Below are 27,914 nucleotides of genomic sequence, written 5' to 3'. Positions count from 1 at the left end.
CACTTGCTTATAGAAGAAAGACCAAATTTGATAAAGGATTTTGGTACAATTGGAAAGAGAATGGTGTGTGGAGTTGGAAAATAAGAGTTTGAATTGCTTCCTTTCCTATTTAATATGTATATAACTGTGGCCTTGAGAATATATTTCCTAACATCTTCAACCTTGTTTTTCCATCTAAACAGAAACAATGATATTGCTTTAGTGATCGCAGAGAGCCAATGTATATAAAAAATGCCATGTAAATTTTAAGCTCATCTTGAAGAGTTCAAAGTGGTACACTTTAGGATTCAATTCAGTAGTAGTGTTTCAGACTGGGTTTACATTTGTTTTCTAAATGAAAACAATTAATTTTAAGGTTAAAATCATTCAATGGTTATTCTAATTAACTTGATCTTTGTTGCACTGTTAATAAAAATATTACATTCTATGGGAAATATCATCTTATATTTGGGAATGTTACTCTAGATGCAATTAGAGAATTTGTGCTACAAAGCTAGGAATTATGCAAGAATGTAAACTGACTTTTTACTTTGAAGTCACTGATATAAAATAATTTGATCCTTTACTAAGACTCTCTAAAATCTATAAAGAAAAGTAGCATGAGGAAGAAAAATATTCTTAGCGGGAGATATGTGACTTCAATTTGTTGTTCTTTTATTGTGGGGGGAAGTGGGATATATGAAGTAGTATTAAAAACATAAAAACACTGTTTCTCTCCAGAGAATCAAATTGCTATATAGGTTAACATTTTTATAAAATATTTATAGTTGTCATGAATGACCTAGTAAGCTGACATTTATAATAGTGATTTAAAAAAATGCTTCCACACAGTTAAATGGATGTTTCCCCTTGTCCTGATTTAATTAAAAGTTTCTTCTTGCTACTGAGAGTTTATGAATGCCACATATCTTGTTCTGTAGGCAACTGGAAAAACTAGTATTTTTTCATGCTTAAGTGAAAAGTGTAACCCAGTGATTGAAGGTGTCTGCCTTGGCTATTTTATATCTCTTTGTCAAATCAGGGAGATCTGACTACACTGCTTCATAGAAATACCAAGCCAATACTTCAGCATTAAATGCTTTATGAACACGGCTCAGAGAAGATACAAAAGTGAACATGACAGCCCCAACCCTTAAGAGGCATCTAATCCAGTAAAGAAGACAGATTTTTAAACAATTAACTATAATTGAAAAGCCAAATAAAATAGTGTATTAATAGAGCTTAGAAGAGGTTCTTAATTCTGACAGGTGGCATCAGGAAGCTTTTGTGGAAAATGTGGCATTGGAAAATGTCTTGAGGGGTATGTTATTTACAGAGGTGGACGGGGGGGTTGGCATTCCTGGCTGATTAAGCAGAGTCCTGAAAGTACCTAACATACTGGAGTAAATGTAAGACAAGCAGTGTTTTCTCTAGAGTGCAATCTCTACAAGGGTAGGGGCTGGCCCATTTCATCCACTGCTATTTGATCAGCATTTAGAACAATGTCTGGTGCAAGATAAATATTTATTGAATAAATGAATGAATTGGACACTGGGTAATTGAAAGGAAGAATGGGGAAGGGCACTGGAAATGCACTTTGAGCCTAGACAAGCTTAAGAACATGTAGATAATAAAGACCACTGCAGGTTTTAGAAAAAGAGAATAAGATGATATACTATACAGCAGTTCCCTCCTTATCTGTGGTTTTACTTTCCATGGTTATAGTTACTCATGGTCATCCACGATCTGAAAATATTACATGGAAAATCCCAAGAATAAACAATTCCTTCTGAGTAGCGTGATGAAATCTCATGCTGTACAGCTCCATCCGGCTTAGGATGTGAATCATCCCTATGACCAGCATTTCTATGCTGTATATACTACTTGCCTGTTAGTCACTTAGTACCTGTCTTGGTTATTGGATCGACTGTCGCAGTATCGCAGTGCTTGTGTTCAAGTAACCCTTATTTTACTTAAAAACGGCCCCAAAGTGCATCTTTTACGTGAAAAGGTGAAAGTTCTCAACTTATTAGAAAAGAAAAAAAATTGTATGCTCAGGTTACTAAGATCTACTGTAACTTTTCTTATAATATATTATTATAATTGTTCTATTTTATTATTAGTTATTGTTGTTAATCTCTTACTGTGTCTAATTTATAACTTAAACTTTATCACAGGGATGTATGCATAGGAAAAAACACAGTACATATAAGATTAGGTACTATCTGCAGTTTCAGGCATCCACTGGGGGTCTTGAAAAGTATGCCCTCATGGATAAGGGGGGACTACTGTATATTTTAAAATTAAAATTCTGGAGGCAATGTCAATTGATTGGAGAAGTGAGTCCACAGACAAGCAAAGATAAAAGGCACTAGGACTGCAAAGAAGGATATGGATATGGAACTCAGAGGTGGAACTGACAGGACGTGACAAGTGACTTAGGTATGGTGATGATGAAAAGGAATGAGTTAAAGATGACTCTAGAAATTTCCAAACTCAGTGACCAGGAGAATGATGGTGCCACTATGTAAGAAAGGGAAAACTGGCAAACTGCAAATTTTGGTAGAAAAAATAATAAATTCAGTTTTAGGTATATTAAACTTAAGATGCTGATTGGAAATCTACATGGAAAAGTTCAAATAAGGAAAGCTAAAATTGGGGTTCAGAGGTGAGCCAGGATGAAAGCTGCAGATGAACTCAATCAATGGATATTTATTCACTGCCCACTCTCTGCCCACTCAGTGTCAGCACCAAAATTTACGCCACCAGCACAGCAGTGGTAACATGAGAGTGCATACTCTCAATGGGGGACAAGACCTTGGGAAACTTACATCTACTCATTTAAGAGAAAAGAGGGAAAAAAACCCACTGGAGATTAAGGTAGAATGAAGAGACCAGGGAAAATTTTTAAAGAAGGAAGCTAAAGAGAGGAAGGTGTACAAGCTATTCAAACCCTCAAGAATCTTTCCTAATTCTGCGGACTCCTTCAGAGTACAGATGAAAAAATTCAAAGAAGTGTCAAGCAGGAATCAAGCTCTTCAAAAGAACACTAAGGAACACACACAAATGTCACAAATGTCACAAGGAACCAGTGAGGTAGCAGAAAAGTAAAAAAGAAATATGGTTCTAGCCTTAAATCTGCTATGGTAACCTTAAGTGGATCATTTAGACTCTATATGCCTTGAGTCACTCACACAGAAATAGGAATATTTCTAAAAAAACAGAGTTTGGGGAAAACACCAACATGAACTTAGCAGTATATTGAATGCTACTGAAGGATGTTTAAATATAAGAATTACCGCCCTCAAAGAAGTTATAAATTCATTGTGAACTAAGAATAAGTCATACAAAAGTATTTAACCTAAATACTTTATTTAGAGTTCAAAATGAGAGAATATTAAAGAATGATATATACGCAAGTCATCATTAACATAAATCAGGAGAGTAAATGCTACACTAGTACTCTAGTTTGAAGGGCTTCCCTTATGGACTTGAGTTGTGATCCTACTGACATTTAGCTAAATTCACTCAAACATAGACTGCATTGTATACCCAATAACATAAAGCAATTTAACTGGTTTAAATTACATTTTCCAGAAGCTAGATTGAAACTCTGATTAATGAAGAGGAATTGTTTGATAAAACACTGATGGCAAATAAGGAAAAAACAACTAAGCTGTCGTAGCGCAGGTGACTTCATAACCCTTTGGGTGTATGATTCTCCTAGATGAGTTCTTTGAGAATATGGATCAAGGACAAAGCGCCCTTCAGGAATAGTATACCAATTCTCACACTTAAAAGCTGCTGAAAAAGTGCCTGTCTTTTGACATTCTTGTCATCGTTTAGTAGTATTATTTTCAAATCCTGTTAACTTGATAGAAGAAAACATTGTATTATTACACTTATTGAAAGTTGTTTCATTTGATCATTTGGACTTCTTTCTGGAAATGCCTGTTACTGATTTGCAGAGCTCATTACCTGTCAACATTGCTAACTCCCAAAGGAAGATCACCCACACCAACCTCATGCTTCCACACTATAGAGTATAAAATTGTGATGAACTGGCTGACTGCAAATTCAATCTGTCTTTCTGCATTTGGGAATCTTTTCTTTTTGCTGATCCTCTAGCCATGATTCCCAGTGGCAGCCTATTGTAAACGCCCTCTGCTTTCCCTAAATTCCAAGCTTAGCCTGAATCTAGCCCCTCCACAGATCTGTCAGACCATGAGCACCCAGGACACAGCAATTCCCAGAGCCTAGAATAAGAGTACAATACATGTGGGAAGTTGAATAAATAACTACTAGACTGGCATGGCGTGGCTTAAAAAGGCATGTATCAGGCACATTTGGTTTACAGCCCTAGCTCTGCTTCTCATTCACTATGGGATCCTGGGCAAATTAATCTTTTTATGCCACAGTTTCCTTATCAACAGAATGGTATTTAAGAGCTAACTCACAGAGTTGCTATGAAGCAAGGACCTAATGCAAGGCATGGCATATGGCTGGTATTCAGTCATTGTTAGTTTCTTCCCACATCTCCAAGTTGGTCTGCTCTTTGCCAGGATTTATCACCTTTAAATGGATTTTTACACAGCTACAGTTATCATCTTTTCTTCATTTCACTCTCATGGGCAATGAGGAGACATCAATGGGTCTTTATGACTACAAAGTCAATGTTCCTGGCACTGAAGGATTTTCACAATTTAGCTCCATCTTACCTCTTCAAATCTCTCTCATATTCCTCCTCCAAAAATCTTTCTACCTCAGCCAGACTAGACTTACTCAACTTTCCTGAATACATCTTGAACATTTAGATCCCTATGCATTTTTCCTCCCTTTTCAACAACTCTCCAACTACCCATATCCTTCTCATTGTTAAGACATATAGTATTATAATTGTTATTTGTATTATTGGCAACATTTATTGAGTGGTATGTGGCAGATACTGTTCTAAGCAAATCACATGCATTATCTCACTTACTCTTCACTAGCCCTATAAGATGGTCTATCATTATCTGCATTACCGTGATAAGAAAACATATTTTGTCTTTTTTCTCTAGACTGTACACTCTTTTATGACATGAACCATGCCTTGTATTTCTGTGTATGATCATCTAGTTAAGCAGCAATTCAACAAATATGTACAAATTGACTGTAATTTCATCTTATTTTGTTTCTTTTAAGCTGCCAAAATGCTCACTTTCATCAAATCTATCACTTTGTTAAACTATAAAGGTGGTAAAAAGGTGTGATGCTGTGATTTATAATAAGAAATATATATTTGGTCTTAGTCTCCATTTCTGGTACATAGCTCCTAAAACCCTTGGAATTTCCTAAGTGTTGAGAGCTATAAAGGTGTTTTTTGTTATGTTAACGGGTGACTTTTGGAAAATACCTAAGGTAACCTAAGGATGAGGGCTGGATCGTACCATTTGATTAGAGGGTTAGAACTTTCAGCTCCCCTCCCCAGAACTCCTTGAGGGAAGAGGGGATGGAGATTGAGCTCTATCACCAGTGGTCAATGATTTAATCAATCATGCCTAAGTAATGAAGCCTCCATAAAAACTCAAAAGGACACGTTTTGGAGAGCTTCCAGGTTGATGAATCAGAATGCATTCACATGCTGTCTTGCCAGTCCCCAAACTCCACAAGGACAGAAGCTCCTTTGTTCAAGACCTTGCCCTATGTATCTCTTTATCTGGCTGTTGATTCATATTCTTTAATATCTTTTGTAATAAACTGGTAATCTAGTGAGTAAACTGGTTTCCTGAGTTCTGTGAGCTGCTCTAGCAAATTAATCAAACCCAAGGAGAGGTCATGGGAACCTCTGATTTATAGCTGGTTGGTCAAAAGAGAGGTAACCTGGTGTGACTAGAATCTGAAATGGAGGGCAATCCTGTGGGACTGGGCCCTTAACCTGTGGGATCTGATGCTATGTGCAGGTAGATGGTGTTAGAATGAATTGAACTGTAGGACACTCAGCTGGTATTGGAGAATTGCTTGGTGGGGTGGGGAAAAAAACGACATGTTAGAATTGGTGTTAGAATCTTAAAAGGTCATCTAAATTTTGTAGATGTAGACATTTTTAGGGAGTTGAGTCTATCTGCAGACATACAGTAAAGATTCTGTGTACTGAGCAATAGCAATGGCTAAAGCAGGAGGGTTTGAGTTCTCATAAAAAAATCCTTAGGTGTATTAGGTTACAACAGTTAGATCATTCTTAAGACCACTCTGAGCAAGACTGAAAAAACTCATGGAAATTAAAAATTATGAACAAGTACAAGCAAACAAAATCCATAAAATATGACAGTAAATTCATCCTCATTTGCACATTTCTTAAGACATTACAATAAGGAAAGAAAAGAAACTCACGAAGTCCCATTCTTCATTGGGTTTGCTGCTACAGGAAAAGCATGATTTTTCTTACATATAAATCAACATCCAACAATATAATCTCTCCTTATGGGAGAAATAATCATTTGGGATGTTTACAAAATATAATGTGCTTCAGGGGACTTTCTCAAATCATATGAGTGACTATGGTAGGTAGCATTTATTTTCCTCTCAGATCTCTTGAGGATTTAGCAGAAACAATGAATTCATAGCTTTCTCTCACAACACATTTAGCAAAATCCAAAGATACAAGGAACCCTTATAAGTAGCCAATAAAGGAAGAGCACATAAATTTCAAGTAATAGTTGAGATAAATTCAGAAATAATGGAAAACTACATACTTTTAAACAAAATTAATAACTAAAAATTAACCAATTTCTATTCAAGTTATGAAAATGAAAATTTTCACACTTGTATAATGCTGTTATCGTTTTTAAAAACTAAAGATGCTGAAGTTTTCAAATTAGCTTGCTTATGGCTAAGATTGCAAATGAGAAAGGCTACTATGTTGATCAAACCATATGCTTAACTCATAAAGTGGAATAAAAGAAGTGCTAGTGCATAGCACATTCCAGTGAAAAGGAGAAAAAAAAGAAAAGTTAATCAATTCAACTCAATTTTAGCTGAGGGCATTTTTCCACGACTGCTGAACCCTAGCATGTGTCAGGCAGCTAAAATTACACTAAAATGTGTAAGCTCTGTTGTTATTTTAGAGATAATCCAGGAAGCAAAACAAAGCCAAAAATTCTCTGCATTTTTAACATGAAATGCTTTAATCTTCAATCAAGTGTATACTTTTTTCTGTTTTAAGATCTTTATGTATGGTTGGTCTCTTCCTTTGTGTATGTTTGAAAGTTTCCAGAATAAAAAGTAAAAGCAAAACAAAAAAAGAACACCAGCAACAAAACTGATTTTGTATGTATTTCCAATACACTGTTCATCCTTTAAAACAATTCTTACCAGTCTCTGTTTCTGAAGTTCTTCTCGAAGTACTCTATCTTCTGGTAAAACATCACATAACAAAAAGTAATTGTCTTGTTCTTCTGTTGAAAGATTAGGAAAGTAAACGAGAAACAATATTTATCATCTTTTCCAGAAGGATTTATTCTTAAAAAACATATATATATATATATATATATGTATATGCATATGTCTATGAGGATCTCTCTTCTGGTATATAGTTCTGTTTCAGCTTTATTGAAATTAGGCAACATAAACATAGCAGTTTAATTTTAGCTATCATGAAAGTGAGGGAAATCTAATTTAAGAAAGTAAGATTATTCCTTTGAAATTTTGAATTGTAGGGAAAAGATGGTAGCCAAGAAGTACACTTACCAAATGGAGCTGTGGAATTGATTCTTATCACACTACAAAAATCTGTAACAGGCTGCTCAGTGAACCTTTTCCTCCAATATAAAATGTACCTTAGAACAATCAGAAAGAAAGGATGATGAGAAGACTCAATGCACTATTTACTTTAGAATGACAAGATTTTATAAGGACATTTAATTATCCCAAAGCAACAAATCAAATGTTGTGACTGAAAACTGCCAGAAAATTTGTACACAGAAAGGTGGCAGGGCATTGTAGAAATATGAAATAAATATTTAATGAAATGAAATCATCCTGTAAAGGTGTGGAAACGATTAAACTTTACTATCCCCAAATTCAATAAACAGACATACAGGAGAGTTAAACTGAATTATTTTTAGTAATAATTAAGTTTTTCTGAAATCACATCTAAGTTTATGCGAATTTAAAATGGAACAATGATTAAATAGGCTTTATCACACGTTTTCCGATAAACTGAAAATTGGGTGGTTATCTTATACATCAAAAGAACAGAGGTCATAATAATAACCCAATGAGAAGTCAGTTTAAATTCAATATCTGTATAACAAGACAGAAAAATTCCATACATCCACACTGTGCCTGCAATGAGGCAAATTTAGCCTTTGGAAAAATACTTAAGCTTACAATTCTCGTATCTAATGAGCAGAGTTAGAAGCAGCACACTGACTAAATTTAAAAGCAAGCCTAACACCCAGACCTGCATATCGGATGAAAGAGGCAGTAAGATGACAGGATTCAACAAGCTGTTCATCTTTCCATTTATCTAACACGATTTATATTGGCAACCGCAATCTCATTTATCAAATGGTACCAAGAAGAAAATGTGTTCTCTTTCATGGGGAGAAAGGAAATGGAAAGGTTGACTCTATAGTTGACAATTTCTCAGGCTACAGAGTTGATGGATAAAACGAGACACTTCGAACAAAGAACCAAAACCTGTAAAACAGATGGGACTCAGTGAAATAAATGAAGTGTACAGAAAGAGTAGGAATTTGGATATTTTAAATGGCTTGATATAGCATCTAGCAGTGCCCTGTACATAGTAGGTCCACAATAAATATTTTAAAGAGGTAGAAGAGCATTTGAAGATTCCTGTAAGGTTTTCTAAGTAACCTCTAACTCCCAATATTTTGTCTCCTTTTAACTTTTTATTCTTACCTCTCTTTTTCTTAACAGTAATTTCCCAATCCCATGGTGCTCTATAGAAACGGCATTCATGTATTAGAAAAAAATATGTGCTGGGAGGGAAGTCTGAGAGAAAGAGAGAACCACGACATGAGCTAATATAAAACAAAAATATAAATGGATGACAACAGTGAGTACAGAATATATAAAGACAAGAAGTAAAGGAATGATGTATAAACATAGAACCACGTTTTAATTTTTTCTTCTCATGTATAACCGTACTGTCAATACTGTCAATCTGTATGGGTAAGAAAGGGGAGAACTTTCCTTACAGAATAGGGCTAGACCTTACCTTAAGAGATCTGAAAATCACATATCTTAGGCTCCAGCTCAGCCTCAAACTATAAATACTATAAATGAGGCACTATGACTCTATGGTTAGCTCCCTGGCTTCCATATTAGAAGTATCAGAAGAAAGCAAGTGCACATTAGATCCATCGAAATACACAAAAAGAGGAAAAGTATCTACAAAAGGCTGAAACATATTTCCTCAGCCACCCTGGGCCAGCTTCGGCACCCTCCAGTTCTTAGGACCTTACATAACTACTCTTACTCTCCTCTTCATTCCTCATGAGTTGCTTTACTTCCCCTTGGGAGAGAGAGGAAAAAGGGAGAAAGAAAAGGCAAGAGAAGACTTAAGAGACTAAAAATGACATTTCCAGCCACGTTTCTTATTCTCCCTTCAGCATATTTTCTGTTGCAAAGTGGTGACAGGAATGAAGGAACACAGGAGAACTTCTATGGGAGATGTCAGGAATAGAAGACGGATTGTTCTTCCAAATTGAAATAGAGAGGCATCTATTTTCATGACTAATCAAATTCATACAGCAGAACCGGATGCTGAGATAACTTATTTAAAAAAACAGGACAGCCAAGTTCTATCTGGAGTTCCCTCATGGCTACCAGTAGAATGTGCCAAGGAGAGGTTCGTCACTCCTGATTACCACTCCACTGAAGACCAGCTAGGTGATGTCCTCTGGACAAAACTTAGAATAGTGGTCAGCCCTTGATGAGCTCCATTCTGGGTCTAGATTTGTTAAAAGGCAGTGACAACTCCTTGAATATACAGGCTGCTTACCTTAGGAAGATGTTCACAGACTTAGAACAGTATCTCTATGAAACTCCATGAAGTAGATGACTAGGTTAAGAGCTGTACTAGTGACCAGACTGTCCCTTGAACTGCCATTGACTTATTTTTGGGTTAGAAAAGTCAATACAATGAGTTTCTTGTCTGACAGATCTTGCGCTAGAAGAAGTGTTGCTTTTTAAATTAAGACTGCGGTTAAACTCTCACAGCTGACGATTTACTAACTGACTCCACCAGCCCCCAGGTAATAGTGAACAGAGGAGCAGGGACTTTGCATTCAGAGATATGAACCTGAATTTAAAGTTTTTTAAGTTTTCTGAAATTCACATTACTCATTTGCAAAATAAATTATTGATAATTAAGTAGGATAATACACCTAAAGCAGTGTTTAACATCCTGGGTGTTTAATACATGGTAGTTATTATTATAAGAAAAAGTAACATTTGGATGAGATTAAAGTAGTAAAGAATTTGTTTATTTTAGAGAAATACTGGTGCTTAAACAACAAAAACAATAATGTCAACAAACATTTCATGAACAAGTCAAAACAGTTCTATTAGTAGTATCAGAGGGCACATATAGGTGGCTATGGTGGTGGTAGAGTAGAGTGATGATGATGATGATGATGACGATAAGGATGACAATTATTAGCAGCTATCATTACGGAGACCTTACCTTCCCAAGGTCACACAACTAGAATGTCAGAATTGGGATGTGAACTTGGTCTCTCTGGCTCCAAACTGAAACTCAGATCTTCTACAACACAGGGCCTCTAGTATCAAGTGAGAAGCGGTCTATACAAGAATTGCAGAAAAGGGAAGACAGGGACAGAAAAAAGTCCCTAGAATTATAGTTGTAATGGATACTTGAAGCATTTTTTTTTTCCCTTAAAGACCAAGGAGAAGGTTTTGCTTTTTTTTTTTTTTGAGGAAGATTAGCCCTGAGCTAACATCTGCTGCCAATCCTCCTCTTTTTGCTGAGGAAGATTGGCCCTGAGCTAACATCTGTGCTTGTCTTCCTCTATTTTATATGTGGGACGCCTGCCACAGCATGGCGTGATAAGCGGTGCATAGGTCCGCACGTGGGATCCAAACCAGTGAACCCTAGGCTGCCAAAACGGAAGGCACGAACTTAACTGCTATGCCACTGGGCTTGCCCCAGGTTTTGCTCTTTGACAAAGCAAAACTGAACTACAGAAATGGAGTTTGAAGAAACTTCTGAAACGCATACTACCTAATAGTAGCTCTTTATCTGAATCGCTCTAACTTCCTGCCTAAGTACTGAAAGCTGACACCAGCTGTTTGGGGCTGTTGGTTTGGAACTGCTTGGCTAGGCAAGAGGTGCCAAGACATGCCCCTACAGAGGTAACAACGTCCTGGTTCTAACAGTCAATGGGTCTTAGTCTGCAAGAACTTCCATATTTGAGTCCTGTTTCCTTGATCTTCGAAGAGAAGGTTCTCATCACGTACTTATTTTGTATCAGAGTCTACTTCAAGGTCGTAGGCACAAGGGTAGCAATTACTAACACCAAATGACTGAAAATCACGGGGAGATTCTGGCTGGCAGAACCTTGATTGCCCTCTTCAAATAGTTAGGGAGGGCTTCCCAGGGGATAAAGGGGGAGAGAATACTGCTATATGCTCATAGTCTGGCAGTCTTTACATTGGTTAAACGTTATTTTATTGTTCCATGAATAAGTAGTCATGAATTTTGGAAATGATGTTTTTCAGATACCATCTCTAGGAACAACTCTGAGATGTTGTTTGGTAGCTTCTAAGGGAAGGAGGACAAAGCAAGTATTGAGCCCCAAAGGCACAAAATTGTCATTTGCGTGTTCTCTTCCTGACGGAAGGGTGGGTGACAACAACATCAAAGAAAAAATCATGTTACAAAAACAAAACATAACCATAAAGTACCATACAATTTACACACATAAAATTATGTATATCTTATTGTAGTATACTATATAAACAGATCTGAAATGCAACATACACTTGACCTTAGTCAAAATTTAAGATGCAACCTAATTAGACATGTAACAGTACTTTAGTTTACAATTAGAGTTAAGAAGTGTCAATACAGTATATACATTTCCCTGTGGTTAGTAGAAGCATTCAAATAAATTGTATTCAATTGAAAGATGGCTTAAAGATAGCAGATCTTCAAAACATGCTTCTTGTGGCATTTTTCCCCATCCACTAAAACATATTTTTCAATTATAAGGGATTACTTAGTATTTCTTGTCTTCATTTTTCCCTACTTCTTCAGTTTATTTAAAGCTACAATTGCAGTCATTCAATATATAAAGGCAGCCAAGAAATAACATGTAGTATGAACCCTTTATTTGAATGACAGTTATCAAAGCATTTCATACTTTACTAAAAAGGTCATAAAAGTAATTATTAAGTCATCAGCAAATACTTTTTTCTTTTAAAAGAACTTTAATCATGTCTCCCAAAATTGCCTCACAAAAAAATCTTTGTAGTAATATCTTGCCTACATTGTAACTGGTGTGCTTATTGACAGAAGCATAAAGATTTGAGATATGGCTCTTAGTTAAGTAGCATTGAATGAGTGGATTTAATATAGAAAGGGGCAAGAATGATGGAGTTAACATTTAGCATCTGGAGAAACTTTATCTACTGAATAAAGCTGGCAAATAGCTCAGTATAAATAACTATGTTAAATGGTTCAAAGGAAAGATTTTTATTTTGTTTTTGTTTTATCCCCTCTGCCTGAGAAAGTTTTACTGTTACTTTGTTCCAATAAAGAAAATGTCAAATATATTTAACACGAAAACTTATAACTTATTTCCTGTAAAGCCCAAGGTAAGTCCATCTCTTATTTATCATCTTTACTACTTATTGTACTCGGAAGTAACTCCTCTCTGAGAAGTCATATATATATGAATTATTCAATCTGTAAAGAAGTTCTGATTGAATTAATTCATGCCAACTGAACCTCGTACTGTCCCCCACACGCCCTTATAACGGCTTTTCTAAAGTTATGAAAAAGTCAGGTAATGTTGAGAAGATTCCAATTTAACTCTGATCACAAATAGTCAATGGTTGGTGTTTTGGAGAGGAATTTTTAGATTCCCTAAATAGTAGGAGGGCATTATCTAAAGGAGATTGAATATATTAAAAAGTATTTAAAAGCACCAGAGTTTACTCATACACAGTCCTGGTAAATTTGAATTAATCACATTTTTACTTCCTGAGAGTGAAAATTTTATATAATTAGGAAGATAGTTGACAAGGAGAACCTAAGTTTTCAAATTTAAAGTATACATTAACTATACATTTTATTTAGAAAGCATTTAGATACATATCTTTTTCTTTTTAATTAAAGCATCCATTTTATTACATAATTGCATTTAGAGGGTGATTGATCCCAACATTTAATTATTGACTCCTAAACTCTGAGACCAAGTAAGTAATTTGATTTTTCCTCCCCGCAAATGGATGAGGTTAACACCAATGATAAAAAAAAGAGAGATAGATTAGTACAAATACAGCTACTCAGATATCATACACAATCATAAACATTCAGTCATTCCTCCCAGATTTTAGGAGAAGAGAAAGAAAAATCTTAACATTGCTCAATTATCACTGGTAGGTAATAATTTTCTACAATTCCTGAGGGAGAATTTCCATTTATATGACAAAACAGAGTAAAAGAATAGTTTCACATCCAAGAAGTGCTGAGTAATACAAGACTTATAAAAGACTAACTCATTCGATAGTAGTGTCATTGGTTATTTGAATAAGAACAGAATCCCAAGATCTCTAGATTAAGAAATGTCTAAAACAAAATCAACAGATCTGACTACGTGTAACTAGGTATCATACATGAGAAAGTTCTGGGAGTACTCTGGGACATATATACATATGTGAGATATATATATATATACATAAACACACAGATATTTTAATTGAAAAGGAAGAACAATGAATGAGAATGGGAAGCATGGAGTGGTCCTCTAAAAGTATGTAAGAATTAGTTTATTCTATCACTTGGTGGCCTATATAATTCATGTAACTCTCCTCCCCTACTCTGTTCTATTTCTTCTCCCTGACCAGACAGCACCAAAGTCTACTCCAAAATAGCAATGCAGACTGGATATAAGTAGCCATAACACAGAAGGGATGCAGCAGACATTTAGTATTGGTGCTAGGCAGTTGAGAAGGACATGAAGGGTTAGAGAATAGCTAATATTACCCCTGTGGGTATTCTGGCTATTCCAACTTAAAAACGAACTGTCATTCTAGAAGTTTAGGCTATTTAGAATCCTGAATGAAATTTTCTCAAAAGTCAAATTTTACAAATGATAATTAGGTTTTCAGACCATCGTAAACGCTTATTGAAAACTCAAGGTATATTTGCAGAAAACTAAGATTTCAAACATATCTTTGGTAATTAAAATATAATGAAATTTTTGGCTACCAATTAGGTATAAAAGATGTCTCAGGCACTAGCAGGTGCTATACATACCTTGTTTTATATAATACTCGACATTCTTATGAGGACTGGTGTTACCCTCATCTTACCCCTAAGAAATTCATGCTTACAGTGGTTAAGTAGCTTGCTAAAAGTCACATGGTTAGGAAGTCCCCAAGTCTGCATTCAACCCTAGGCCTGCCTGGTTTTATAGTTCACACTTTAACAATATAGCTTGCTGCTTTGCAAGACTCAACATAAGAAAGAAGCTGCTTGCTAGCAATGTGGTCTGGGAGATACAGTTTAGATGCAGAGATATGACAATATCTGGGCTACTTTAATGTTTTGTAGAGAAATCAGCACAGAATATCTCAAAATGGTACCTTACCAGATATACCAAAATGTATGTTTTCAGTAACTATATAAAGCTGGTAACTACCATGATGTTGTTTCTATGGAAAACTTTCCAAGTTTCAACTAATCATGACATGAACATAACTATTCCACTACAGCTGCTTAAGAGAAGACATTTCTCTTGGACTGTTACTTCTGGGAATTAAGAATTGGGGAAAAAAGGAATAATTGACCATGTTACTTGTCTGTTGGTATAGATCATTCTAAGTCCGGTGCTCATAAATTGGAGTCTAGCTCACTTTGGTTCCTGGCTGTGGAGGTCAAGTTCCTACATTTCACACATGCCCAAAGTTGGCAGTTCTTCAACTACTCACCTCTATCTGACTTTCTTCCTCTCAGTACCTCAGTCATTGATGTCAACAGCTGTCTACTCTTATACCCCTGTGGTTTGTTGAACAACTCAATTTCTTTCTGGTTTTCAACCTCATCACATGACTTAAGCTGAGAGTTCTTTGGACAATGTCCTTTTGGCTTGAAAGGCTCTAAGGATTCCTGTTCCCAAATACTGCCCTTTGGGTGGCATTTTACCACGTCTATTCTGGACTTTCTGGAAGGACTTACTCAGTTGGAAAATGCCTATGGCCTGAAACATGAAACGAACATCAGTCTAATAGGGATCAATAATGTCAACAACCTCGGGGAATGTGGCAAAGAGAATACTATCTACTCTTTGGAAAGTTGGTCTGTTTCCAGAATTTGTAGGACATGCAACAGTACGTGATATTCTCAGATACAACTTACACACTCAAGTAGGCAAGTGAATGCAAAGATTTTTTAAAAAGTCTAAGGAGAAACCTGAGAAAGAATATGAATTTTCATATTTGTATAGGAATATCTTACACATAAGTTATGACTTTCCTCTAAGAATAATGAATTGAATTCTTTTATGGACAAAAAAAAATTTACCTTTGGAAATCAGCAACCAACTTGACATCAGCTATGACAATCTTATGTTCAATAATCATGTGCTTCAGAAGTTTGTCTTGTTCAGCCACAGGAAAATGCTCTTCACAGAAAATACAAGGCACAGATGGAGAACCTTCTAAAGTGGTGGTGCCACCTGGATTTTCTGGCAGAGAAAGTGGCTCCAAGATACAATCCTTACTGTCTGGGAGAGACAAAAAGAAAAAGAAAAAAGAGAAAAGCTGAAACCAATTCTCTTTAGAAGGAAGATTTCTCATCTTCTGCATTAAAAAGATCCTAAATATATTTACATATCTCCAAAATGAAAAATACATAGTGTCAGAGAGCAGTATACTTTAGCATCATTTTAAACAGCTTCTGCAACCCAGAGGGAGTATTGCAAAGCAGCAAGAACTCCCCATTTGTTGGCTTGAATGGGGGAAATCCATTTGTCAGGGCAGCTGTTCAAGCCTTCTTCTTGGACACTGGCCAATGGCAGCAATTCTGGGGGTACTTGAAAGGGGAAGGCTGCAACATGCTGGATTAAGGTTCTAAGGCCCAACTGTGACCTATGGCTCAGAGTCATCACACTATGGGAAGTAAATGGTATATGCCGAGGCCATAGATGATGCCACACCAGTCTTTTAAACTGCTTCTTGTTACACTTGCAAACTCTTTCCAGTTTCTGATTATCTGTCATGTGCAAAGAAGATAGCTCTTATATTGTGTTGACACAGCATGTGCTGGGTGGCCCAGGTGGCAATTTTTGATGTTGATTTATGACTACCATTTGCTTATTTATGCAATTATGTATCATAATTCAAGTTCTTGTGAACAAAGAGATGAATGCTCAATTACTAGAGACACACGGTAAACATTTTTTCTTGTCTATACTATTCCTTTTCCTAACATCACCTATAGTATCTTTAAGAGTTGAGGTGTGTAAGGTCCGCAGCTCTGAATTTAGGGTCTCAAACTACAGCCATTTGTGCCAGGAGCCCTCTTCAGTCTCTCAGGGTGAAAGGCTGGACTTGTTACCTTACATAGGCTATTGAGGAGTTAGTAAGCAGGCAACTAGGGTAAGGCATTTGGCATCTGAGGAAGGGCAGGGAAGCTTCTTCAGAAAGACAGCCATTCTATAGACAACAGTCTTTGGAATTAGGTTACTATTAATTCTGTTAAATTTTATTTCTTATTTTTATCTTACTTCATCTTACTTCTAAAGGCCTTCTTAACTGAATAATTGATTCATTGATTCAGTTCCTGGTACAGTGTTGGCCATGGCCTAAGAATTGGATAAGTGATGTAAGAGGACAGTATTCATTTGCTCTCTTAAAAATCAGCTGAGTACCTACGGAATGCTGATCTTTCCTGCTCATTGTTGCATGACATGATCCTTACTATCAAGGCTAAAGTGCTCATAATTTGTTTGAATGTACAAATAAGTCACAAGGATAAAGAGAGAGAGAATGTACAGGGTTTACGAGAGCATGGGGATAGGGGAGTCACTTAACTGAGCTAGAGAGGGAAGGCATCCCACAGGAGATGTCCTCTAATATATCACTTACAATACTTTGCTTATATTAAAGTATGTTAAATCAAACTCTTTATCTTAGTTCCATACAATTATTTAATACCAGAAAAGGTGAAAACAGGGTATACATGACAATAGGAAGAATACTTAAAATATACAAGAACTTCAGAAGCACTATTAAAATTGGTGTGTTAGCAATTATTATATTTATTAAATTAGGTAATGGAATCAAGGAGTTTTGGAATTCTATAGTTTTCAGTTGTAGGTTGTATTCTTCAGTTGTAGGCTAACTTCTGTAGGAACTTAAACCCCCATGCGAAAAAACAGGATGGGGGAAAAGAGATAAGTAATATACTTACAAAACTCTATAATAATATTTTACATTCAGCTGAATAGGACAACAAAAGGCAGCATATTCTAAATAAAATTAACAACAGTAAATATTATCAGCCATCTAGGAAATAACAAATACTCTATTATACCCTTCTCCCAAAGTTTGAATGAGATATTGGTAAATTCATTTTGCATGACTGCAGAAAACAATGTATTAATAATCATCACCAACAGCAAGAACTAACATTACAAAGCGCTTGCTATTTGTAAATTACCAGCAAAGCGCTTTAGGGCACTTTCTCAATTACTCCTAACTATCTTATTCGGTTAGTACTATTATAAGCCCCTCTTTTAGATAAGAGAATTGAGACTTAGAAAAGTTAAATAATATTCCAAAGTCACAGCACTAGTCAGTGGCCTAAGCATAGTAAGTTGAGCGCAAATTCAAACACTATATCACTCTGACCCCTGTACCAAAAGGCATGTCCCCAACTCTCTGTTTCTTCTTTAATCCTGTTTTGAACTAATACACAAGCCACACTGAATGTATATGTATTCTGCCAGAGTCCTGCAGTCTTCCCATTACTACCTCCACCAGCAACTCTTAAACCGATCTCAGGAGCCCTCATCCTCCAGAAACCACTGGGTACAGTTGATCTCTAGCACTGTCTTTATTCTTTCCTAAGGCTTTACAGTAAACTCTCTACTACTCTACTGTGGTTCATTTCTTTTCCGTTTTATAATTTCAATGCCCAGTTTCTCTTTTTTCACGTTATTCCTAAGAGAATAGACCCAAATAAACACACATACTAGAACCAAATTGCTTGTGGTCACTGTAAAGGTATACAGGAACAAAATCATAAACATGCAAATTTCATGTATGAGGAACTTCTGTTTTGGGAGTTACTAAGTTGTATTTGGGAACTTGAGCTACCATGTATTCCAGAAAATAAAAATTTTAGTATAATATTTTTATACAACAAGATTTTACAGTTTTCTCTCTGACTTCCTAATCATTTAGCATTGTGCTCAAATTTATAACGGCACTGATCATATAAAATAATTTGTTTACCTGTTACTCCTTCCCCCTTCAGACTGTTAATCCCTGGAAGGCAAGGTCATCTTTATTGACCTGGCACGTCCAATGTATGTTAGTTATCCCACCATGACCACCATCACCATGGTGTGTTTATTTTGTGCTGGGCATTGTTAAGCCCTTTAGATGTACATTATTAACTCAGTTAACCCTCACAAGAATCCTAGGACAGAGATTCCATTTCTACCCCTGTTTTACAGTTGAGGAAACTGAAGCACTGAGGGGCTAAGTTCTTGCCCTAGACAGCTAGTAAGTGGTGGAGTCAGAATTTGAATCCAAGCAGTCTGGCTTAAGCATTAGCACTCTTAACCTGTACACGACATTAAGGAGTTTAGTCGTTTTCCTATAGGAAGTAGAGCCACTCCTATGTTTTAAACCGATATGGGGATATTGGACTGGAAAGAGGCAAGTCTCAAGATGAGGAGATCAACCAGTTGGGAGACTACTGCAGATGTCCAAGTCTGAGGGCTTGTTTGAGGCAGCAATGTGAGCAGTATTTAGGGAGGAGGGTCAGAGGAGATAACACAGAGATTAAACTGACAGTTCCTGGTTAATGGTTGGGAGTGAAGGAGAAGATGACTAGGAAGCCTCCCAGGTTTCTGGCTGGGAAGATGGTATGAATGGGGGTAATAGTCACCAATCTAAAAATACATGTAGAGAAGCAGGTTTTTTGTTTTGCAAGAGGGATGAATAACAAGTTTTAGATGAGCTCTGATGATCTGCTCAGAAGTGAGATATTCCTGACACGGCTGGTGCACAAGGGGGGCAGTGATGGGCGTCTCATGTGATGTATTTGCACTATTCTCTTTGTTTGCCATGCCCTTCCTCTCTGGGTCCTCTTATGGGCTCGATCCACTCCACCTCTCCACGTCCAACAATAGCAAATATCTCTGTTGTAACTAATTATTTACGTGTATCTCTGCCACTTGGGTAGTCTGTGAACACCTAAAGGTTAAGGACTATGTCTTACTTATTTTCATATTTATAGTGTAGACTATACAGTGCCTAAAATATAGATGGTATTTGATAAGTGTTTGTTGGATGAAAAAATGAAAGAATGAACAACAGACCAGAGGTATTTACAACTAGAGCTACACCTTTAACTCACGTTTCTAGGGAAGTCCTATTTCAGGGAAGACCAGTGGCTGTCTATCTTTAGGAAAACTTTCTCTGCCCAGGATTAAGAGTAGTCCAACTATAATTACAGCCAGATTTTTAGTGCTGTGGGCCTTCAAGTAACAGGCCCATTAGTAATTGATAAATAATGATGTAAAAATTACATTGAATTCTAAGATAATAAATATTATTGAGTATAATAAAAGCATTATTATAGTTAATTAGGGATTTTTAAATTCATTTAAAATTTTTCATGTAAAGATACTCTCCAGTGAACAATGAACAAGTGGCATTTGGAATGTGGAGTAAATTATACCACTCCATCAAAGGATGTTTCTACAGGATAGACCTGAATCCTAAATATATTATTTTAATTTAGAGCAGTGGTTGCCAAATCTGTTTGTGTTTCATCATCTGGAGGACTTTTTCTTTTTTTTGGTGAGGAAGATTGGCTCTGTGCTAACATCTGTGCCAATCTTCCTCTATTTTGTATGTGGGACATTGCCAGAGCATGGCTTAATGAGTGGTGTGTAGGCCTGCACCCAGGATCCAAACCCACGAACCCTGGGCCACTGAAGTGGAACACGTGACCTTAACCACTATGCCATGGGCTTGCCCCTGGAGGACCTTTTAAAAGTACTGATTTCAAGACCTTACTGTAGACAGAGGAAATGCAATTTTTACCAAGCAGTAGTCCCTAGACTGAAGCCTGGGAATCAGTGGTTATGAGGATGATCACATGGTGATTGTGAGCATCCTGATCATACATGAGAGTGGAGGAAAAGCACACAAATTAGGTGACAAGGCCTTGTGGCAAAACTTACTTGATGGTCTATTCTGTCCTATAGAGAGCCCCTCAAACACTAAGCAATAGGCCAGCAGATGTAACTCTGTAAGATTTGTCTAACAGATTGTTATTTCCAGCTGTCACCACAAGAAATATATCTACTACTTACCACATGGTAAAAAGACAACAGATGCAGAAATATATAATTCTTTGATACAGGGACCTTGAACTCTAAAAGGTAAAAGGAAGTAAATTATCTAGCTCCTTTCAGCAAAAAGGCAAAGTATCTTGGAAATTCTGCCTTGGCCCCAAATCGGCTTCACACATTTGTTACAAATTAACAACAAATTATCTGCTCTAGTTCTCACTTTGAACAGCCACTCTGTTCAAATGAACTGTAAAAAATACCATCCTAAGAGAGCTGAGTTTTTGAGGAGATTCTAGTTGATTATGAAAAATTTGGTTGACTCTGGGTAAGATCCACAAAGTGTCAAATTATTATTTTAGGACAGTGCTTCTCAAAGTTTAATGTGCATATAATCACCTGAAGATTTTGTTAAAATGTGGATCATGATTCAGCAGGTGTGGTGACCAGGGAAATGTGCCAGTCAAATCTCCCGCTGCTCTGAGCATAACTGAAAGACGGCCTCAGGTGTTGTGCTCTGAAACCCTACTCGCACTGAAGCCAAGCTTTCCACAGGCTCTCTCAGTAAATGATTACAGGCAACAGAAATAGCAAGGCACACTCCTTCCTTTGAGAAACGGAGGTTCACTGACATGTAACATTGGCTGGAAGACTTCCCATGGGCTTGCCAGAAACTTGCTTAGAACCGTGCTGCAGTCTGAGATTCTACTCACCCCTCCTCCCTTCCCTCTTTCCTTCCCAGAGGTCAGACCTACAATGCAACTTCCTCCAGCTCCCTCTCCTTTTTCTCTCTTCTGCTGTCTTCCCCAACAAACCTCTTACACACCAAATCCTATCTTGGAGTGTGCTTCTTGGACACCATGAACTAACAAAGTAGGTCTGGGAGGTAGAAGGGCTTAAAATTCTGCATGTCTGAGTTCCTACTTGATGTCAGTCTGCCCATCTACAAACCATACTTTGAGTAGTAAAGTTCCAACTAAGGAACAAACAAGTCATGAATTCATAATACATCCATGTGCTAAAATAGGTAACCCTAGACTTGCAATGTATCCTTACTGCCAAGTAGATAAAGGCTGCTGGTGCTTTGAAGGAAAAATAAGAAGCCTTTGAGGTTTCCGTCCTCTTTAAGTCAAATGAGAGAAAAAAAGCTCACATCAACAAAGAATTGATGAGAAATTTTTCAGCATTCCATTGTAGGGAAGTGCAGAACACCTCACACATCATTTCCCCTTTAAGAAAGGCATCACAATTTGCTTGGCACACTACCACACTACTACTGAAACTCTAAAAAAAATAAAGCAGTAATTTGGTGATATACTCAACCAAGACCAAAATGGTTTAGCTGCTACTCTATCACACTCTGATAATCTAATTAATTGATAACCATCATAAAAACTGGAATTTCAAGATTGGCAGGGTATTTTGTTTGTTTTTGCTGTTTCAGTTCAGAAAATGCTATAAATAAGTTGCTAGTTTCCAAAGTAAACATCTCCTTTACATTTATTCTTTATTTATATTAGTGTAATTTATTTGAGTATAGCTTTCTTAAGTTTTATTTTGTCAAGGCTGAATAATATTTTCAGGTAGGCCTGTTCTCTAAGTTTTTGATTTGACAGACATCGTATCTTTCCATAGGACTCCAACACCTAGTCAATCTCATTTATTATCTGTTGATTTTATTCTGATAATTAAACTCCAAGAAGGTAACTTTATTTCTAAATTCTTGAGGATTTTTCTCTCTCAGACTAAAAATGGCCTTCTAGTTCCTAAACAAATCAGTTATTTAATTACTAAGAGTGTGTGTCCCTTACAGATGCCTTTGGAAAATGGAAGAGACTGAGTCTAGTCTTTTTAATCACAAAGCTCAGAGTAAGAATATAAGACCCTTATTTAATTACCTCTGGGCTAATAATTCATTTTGTAAATTATTTATTTTTGAGGAAGATTAGCCCTGAGCTAACTACTGCCAATCTTCCTCCTTTTGCCGAGGAAGACTGGCCCAGAGCTAACATCTGTGCCCATCCTACCCTACTTTTTTTTTTTTTAAAGATTTTATTTTTTCCTTTTTCTCCCCAAAGCCCCCCGGTACATAGTTGTGTATTCTTCGTTGTGGGTTCTTCTAGTTGTGGCATGTGGGACGCTGCCTCAGCGTGGTCTGATGAGCAGTGCCATGTCCGCGCCCAGGATTCAAACTAACGAAACACTGGGCCGCCTGCAGCGGAGCGCGCGAACTTAACCACTCGGCCACGGGGCCAGCCCCCCTACCTTACTTTTTTTATATGTGGGACGTCTACCACAGCACGGCTTGCTAAGTGGTGCCATGTCCGCACCCGGAATCCGAACCGGCAGACTACAGGCCGCTGAAGCAGAACGCATGCCTTTAACCACTGAGCCACCAGGCTGGCCCCTTATAAATTATTGAGGCCCAATATTTAAAAGATTAATTTACTGTCTTCCTAGTAAGAGTGGGAAAATATGGAGGGATGGACAAATAAATCAGCGTTCATACACATTCTCTCTCAATACTACACTGAGACTACTGATGAAGCTGTGTTGGATCAGTATCCTCATATATAGCTGGCAGGTTTGCCACTTCCTTTTCATATGAAAACAGGGTCATATACACATTCAACTCTTAAACCTAATAAACCCATGCTTGAAAATTTAAGGAGCTAATTTAACACAAGCAAAAAGCTATGAAAACTTTATTACACCACCACCTATAAAGCAAACTAAGAGAAACGACCTAAATGTCATGCAAATGAAAATCAGTTCTACAAAATATGGTATATTGGTGCTGTATATTATGCATTTGATAAACGGTAGTTATGAAGACAATGGAGAAATATTGCAAAATATGATTGATAGTAACTGAAAAGAGCCTAATCCAGAATGAATTGCACATAATACCTCACACACATACACACAAACATACATGTACATATACTCACAAAAATGTCTAAAGTTTGAAAGAAATATACAAAAAGAAAAACAATGAGAGATTATGAATGTATTTATTCATCCAAAATGTTAACACTGAAAAAATTTAAAATAAAAGGCATGTTATCTGATGAGTTCCTCAATGTGACTGTGACAGACAAAATTACGAAGCAAAGCAAACAGTTTTATTTGGTCACTTTCTAAGTCTTGACATTTAAGACAGAAATTTTTGATTAAATCTACCATTTAAAAATGGAATGCCTACTATGCATAAGGTGTACACCAGGTACTATCAGAAATACAAAGATTATTAATATAAAATCCCTATCCTGAAGAGGTCTTCATCTAGAGGAATATATAAGACATCTGTACAAACAATTATAATACATGTCAACACATGTGAAGTTGGCTGTATAATTCAAGGGTTAAGGGATAGTGAGGAAAAAATAACTCAAGTCAGGAGAAACGAAGAAAAGTCTTCATAGAGGATAAAGTCTTTGAAATAGGGAAGAATTCCAGCAAGTAAATATGGGTAGTTAAAAAAATCAAAATAGTCCAATTAGTGCTAGAGTATAAGTAAGAAAAGGCTGCAAAGGCAAATGGATCACATGTTGATGGGCCTTAATGCCAGGTCAAAGATTCATGTTTAATTTAGCAGTTATCAGTAGATCCTGAAGGCCTTTCAAGAGGAAAGTAATGTAACATATTAGGTCACAAAACAAGTCTTAATAAAATGAAAACACAACATAACAAAACATATGGGATACAGCAAAAATACTGCAAAGAGGGAAGTTTATAGTGGTAAATGCCTACATTAAAAAGAAGAAAGATCTTGCACAAGCAACCTAACTTTTTAACTTTCCCTCCTAATTTTCCAAGGAAGGAAAAACTAAAGCTAAGGACAGAAATAAACAAAATAGAGAATAGAAAAAAGCAGAAAAAAGTCAATGAAATTAAAAGTCAGTGTTGTGAAAAGATAAAATTGACAAACCTTTAGGTAGATTAAGAAAAAAGGAGAAAAGACTCAAATAAAATAAAGATTGAAAGAGGAGACATTACAAGTGATACCACAGATATACAAAATGTTACCTTTTATATAAATACGGGAATTTACTATCTGAGAACGGACATAATAGAAGGGGTTCTTTATCTATGGGGATATATGTTCCAGAGAGTCTCTAAATAGGATCAGATTACTGCAACCTGTCTATAATAAAGATTTATTTGAGAAAAACCAACATGTTTTTCACATAGAATCAGGATTAACAACTCTCTTGTTCTCCAAAAGATTTTTCTTTTTACATTCCCATTCCTTAAAGAAAAACTGTTTTAGGTATTAAATTCTGTAGCATATTCTGTCATCTGGTCATTTCTAGTGAAACAGGTTTGTTCAGTTTATGTACAAGCAATAATCAATAGCAAAGATGAGTCAGGCAGTGACTGAGTAAGAACACAGGGCAACCATCCTACTATAATATTAAAGCTATTCACATAGCCACTCTTTCCAGAAATGCCCAGAAACTGCTTTCTCATACTTCCCCAAAGCACTATCCATCCTATCAAACTCTGCCAGGACTGGCTGGGAAGAAGGTTATTTGTAAATCTATTCTTTTTGTCTAGAAAACTCTCAATTAGCTTATGAGCTACTGAAAAATGGAGCTCAGGAGCAAACAATATAGTAGACTAGAGTTGTAGAAATGGTTTGATTTCCCACATATATCATAGCTAATCAAATAATACTAATTAAGTTCCTTTCCTTTATTGTACTATGAAAGCACTGCAGAATTTAAAATTTTGGCTGATAGCTCTCTTCCATGCAGCATTTCTTAGTTTCAGAACTACCTAATGGTGAATATGTGATTAAGTTTCTTTTCTCAGGTAACTTTGGTGCAAAATTGGGAAACTAAAGGGTACACTGGTTTCATTTCTTGGCTATCGATTACATATGTTTCTGGTTTACATACTCTTATCATAATCCACTCATAAAGAGGATTAGTGTTGTCTACTTTAATAATGCAGTAATAACAATAATGTGGAAGCAGCAGCTGTTTCAAATATTAAAAGTTCATGACATTTTAGAGGGAAATAAATCCTATGAAGATAAAGTAAATGGATAAAGATAGATCCAATATGATAAATGATTGATTTATTTGTGGATTTAAATCGGACAAGATTTCTACTGTTAAAAATATGCTTTAAAACGTACACGGTTAAGTATATTCAGTTCTGCAGAACTGTTTTCTCTAACTCTAATGTTTACTGCCAGTGAGAAATTTAGAATACAAAAGGAGTTGGAATGAAGGATAAAAGACCATACTCTGTGGTACATGACTACTTTAAATATTCTTTCACGTCAATGATATTTCATTTCCTCCACTACTCCTACTCTACACTATCAAAGATACTTCATAGCAGCTAAATGTGAAACTACAACAAGTTCTTATTTTGAAAGGGCCAGGACTTGGAATGCTGGGGCCGTAAGTGGAATTCCAGGCTGGGTACATACATTTCATTCTAAGAAGTAACGGAACTAAGTCCTCAACTTTATCTCCCTCCCATCAGTAGAAGGCAGTAGTAGTCAGGGGGCAGACATTAGCAATTTGGGACTATAAATCTGGAAATAAACAAAGGCGGCATTAAAATGTTAACCTCAATGATAAACTTAATTAACCAGAATAACGTATTACAAACAACGCTGGTGATCCTGACAGGAGGGTAAATGTAATAAAAGACATTAGGAAACAAAAGAACTTTTGGCAGGAATGGGGAAACAAAGGAATTGATGAAGGCTCTTATTTACTGTAATCTAAGGGGGAAAAGATGGAAAGGAAGAAGGGTAAATTCTGACTTAGAAAGATCTGATTGGTTATTGGTCTGCCTATGCTTTCTAAATAAGTGATGCCCAGTGGAAATTTCACAGTGCATTCACAGAGGTTGAGTTTAACCTAATTTAACTGATTTGATTTGACAGGCAATTACTCTGGAATTAGTATTCTAGTCAATACTGTAATAAAAGGGGTTGGCAACTAGAAAATTATAAATTACCTATCTGATATTCCCTAATAAGTATAATTAGTGTTTTTGATAGAATGATAAATTTTTGTGTTGTGGGACTAATATGTCTCTACTTACAAAATTAAACAGCTATGTCATCTTTTTATTTTAGTGTTTGATGTCCTAATTCATCAATATGAGTAATTTTTTAGTACAATAAATAGTTTTGTTTTTATGGAAGAGGTTAAGAATGATAATTTTTTAGGCATAGAAAAACACATTAATAAATATGGATTTTTCACAAGTACCACAATCACTGATTTAAATTCTTATTTTAGATCATTTGAATTCCTCAAATATATATATATATGAATGTATATATGATATATAAATTAGTTCCTTGAAAAAACTAATTTTTGCCCTTTTACCGAATGGAAAGTGTCCACTTTTGTTGACAACTCTACAAATGCATTTCTCTCTTTGATTTATGTCGTAAACATATTAATAATTTAGAATAAAGTCAAGTGGTAGTTTCAAATCAATATCTCTGTTGAATGTTTTTTTCATTTAGAAAGAAGACACTGAATATATTCTCTGCTCTTTTAACAAGCAATTCTGCCATCTTCAACAGTAAATACCACAATAAATTCTAAAATTAAGAAAACATGCTAATTCTTTTTTGATCTTTGGGTGAGACGTTAGAGTTAACGATTACTAATTTAGTCTAACTTCTTTAGAAGACAGCCTATTATTAATACAGTGGGGCTTGGCTAGGATATTTACTAGATTATTCAGCATTGGGTAAATCAGTTGAGACTGACTTACCAATGGATTTTAATTGTTGAAATAGTAAAAGACCTCTTCATAACAGCTTTATCAACAATAAAGCAGCTTTTAAATAACAGCTCTAAAGGATTTGAGGATAAAAAACAGTAATGAATTGTCTCTTAGTCCTGGTTTTGAAACAGAAACTTTCTTAAAGTTAGCCAAAGTCTTAACTGCTATTCATTGTATCATCCCAGTTTACAAGTTTCCCTAGAAAGTAATTCTCCCTTCCAGCCCACTTTCAGGCAAAAGTCTATGCTAGATACTGGGGAGCAAATGAAGAAAAATATGAGTGCCCCTGCCCTCAAGGAACGCACATCTTTTCCACCAGGGAGGCTGGTCATGTTCACAAATAAACCTAACACAAGTTAGAATGTCCAAAGCACCAGA

At 36.1% G+C, this 27,914-nt stretch overlaps 1 protein-coding gene across 2 annotated transcripts in view; it reads right to left on the bottom strand.

Moving 5' to 3' along the window:
• Positions 1–27,914, bottom strand: part of ZNF277 (zinc finger protein 277) — a 109,660-nt gene that overhangs the window by 37,978 nt on the left and 43,768 nt on the right. The window contains exons 2-4 of one of the 2 annotated variants that reach the window (XM_046670475.1): positions 15,758–15,959; positions 7,708–7,796; positions 7,333–7,415 (exon numbers count right to left, since the gene is read on the bottom strand). In XM_046670475.1, the coding sequence (XP_046526431.1) occupies positions 7,333–7,415; positions 7,708–7,796; positions 15,758–15,959 (374 nt within the window). The remainder of the gene's footprint in view (positions 1–7,332; positions 7,416–7,707; positions 7,797–15,757; positions 15,960–27,914) is intronic. The other variant, XM_046670476.1, reaches the window with a different exon arrangement.

This window comes from Equus quagga, chromosome 8 (genome assembly GCF_021613505.1).
Source record: "Equus quagga isolate Etosha38 chromosome 8, UCLA_HA_Equagga_1.0, whole genome shotgun sequence".
Classification (NCBI taxonomy): domain Eukaryota; kingdom Metazoa; phylum Chordata; class Mammalia; order Perissodactyla; family Equidae; genus Equus; species Equus quagga.
Note: the sequence above shows the minus strand (reverse complement) of the source record. Positions and strands in the feature narration are given on the sequence as shown.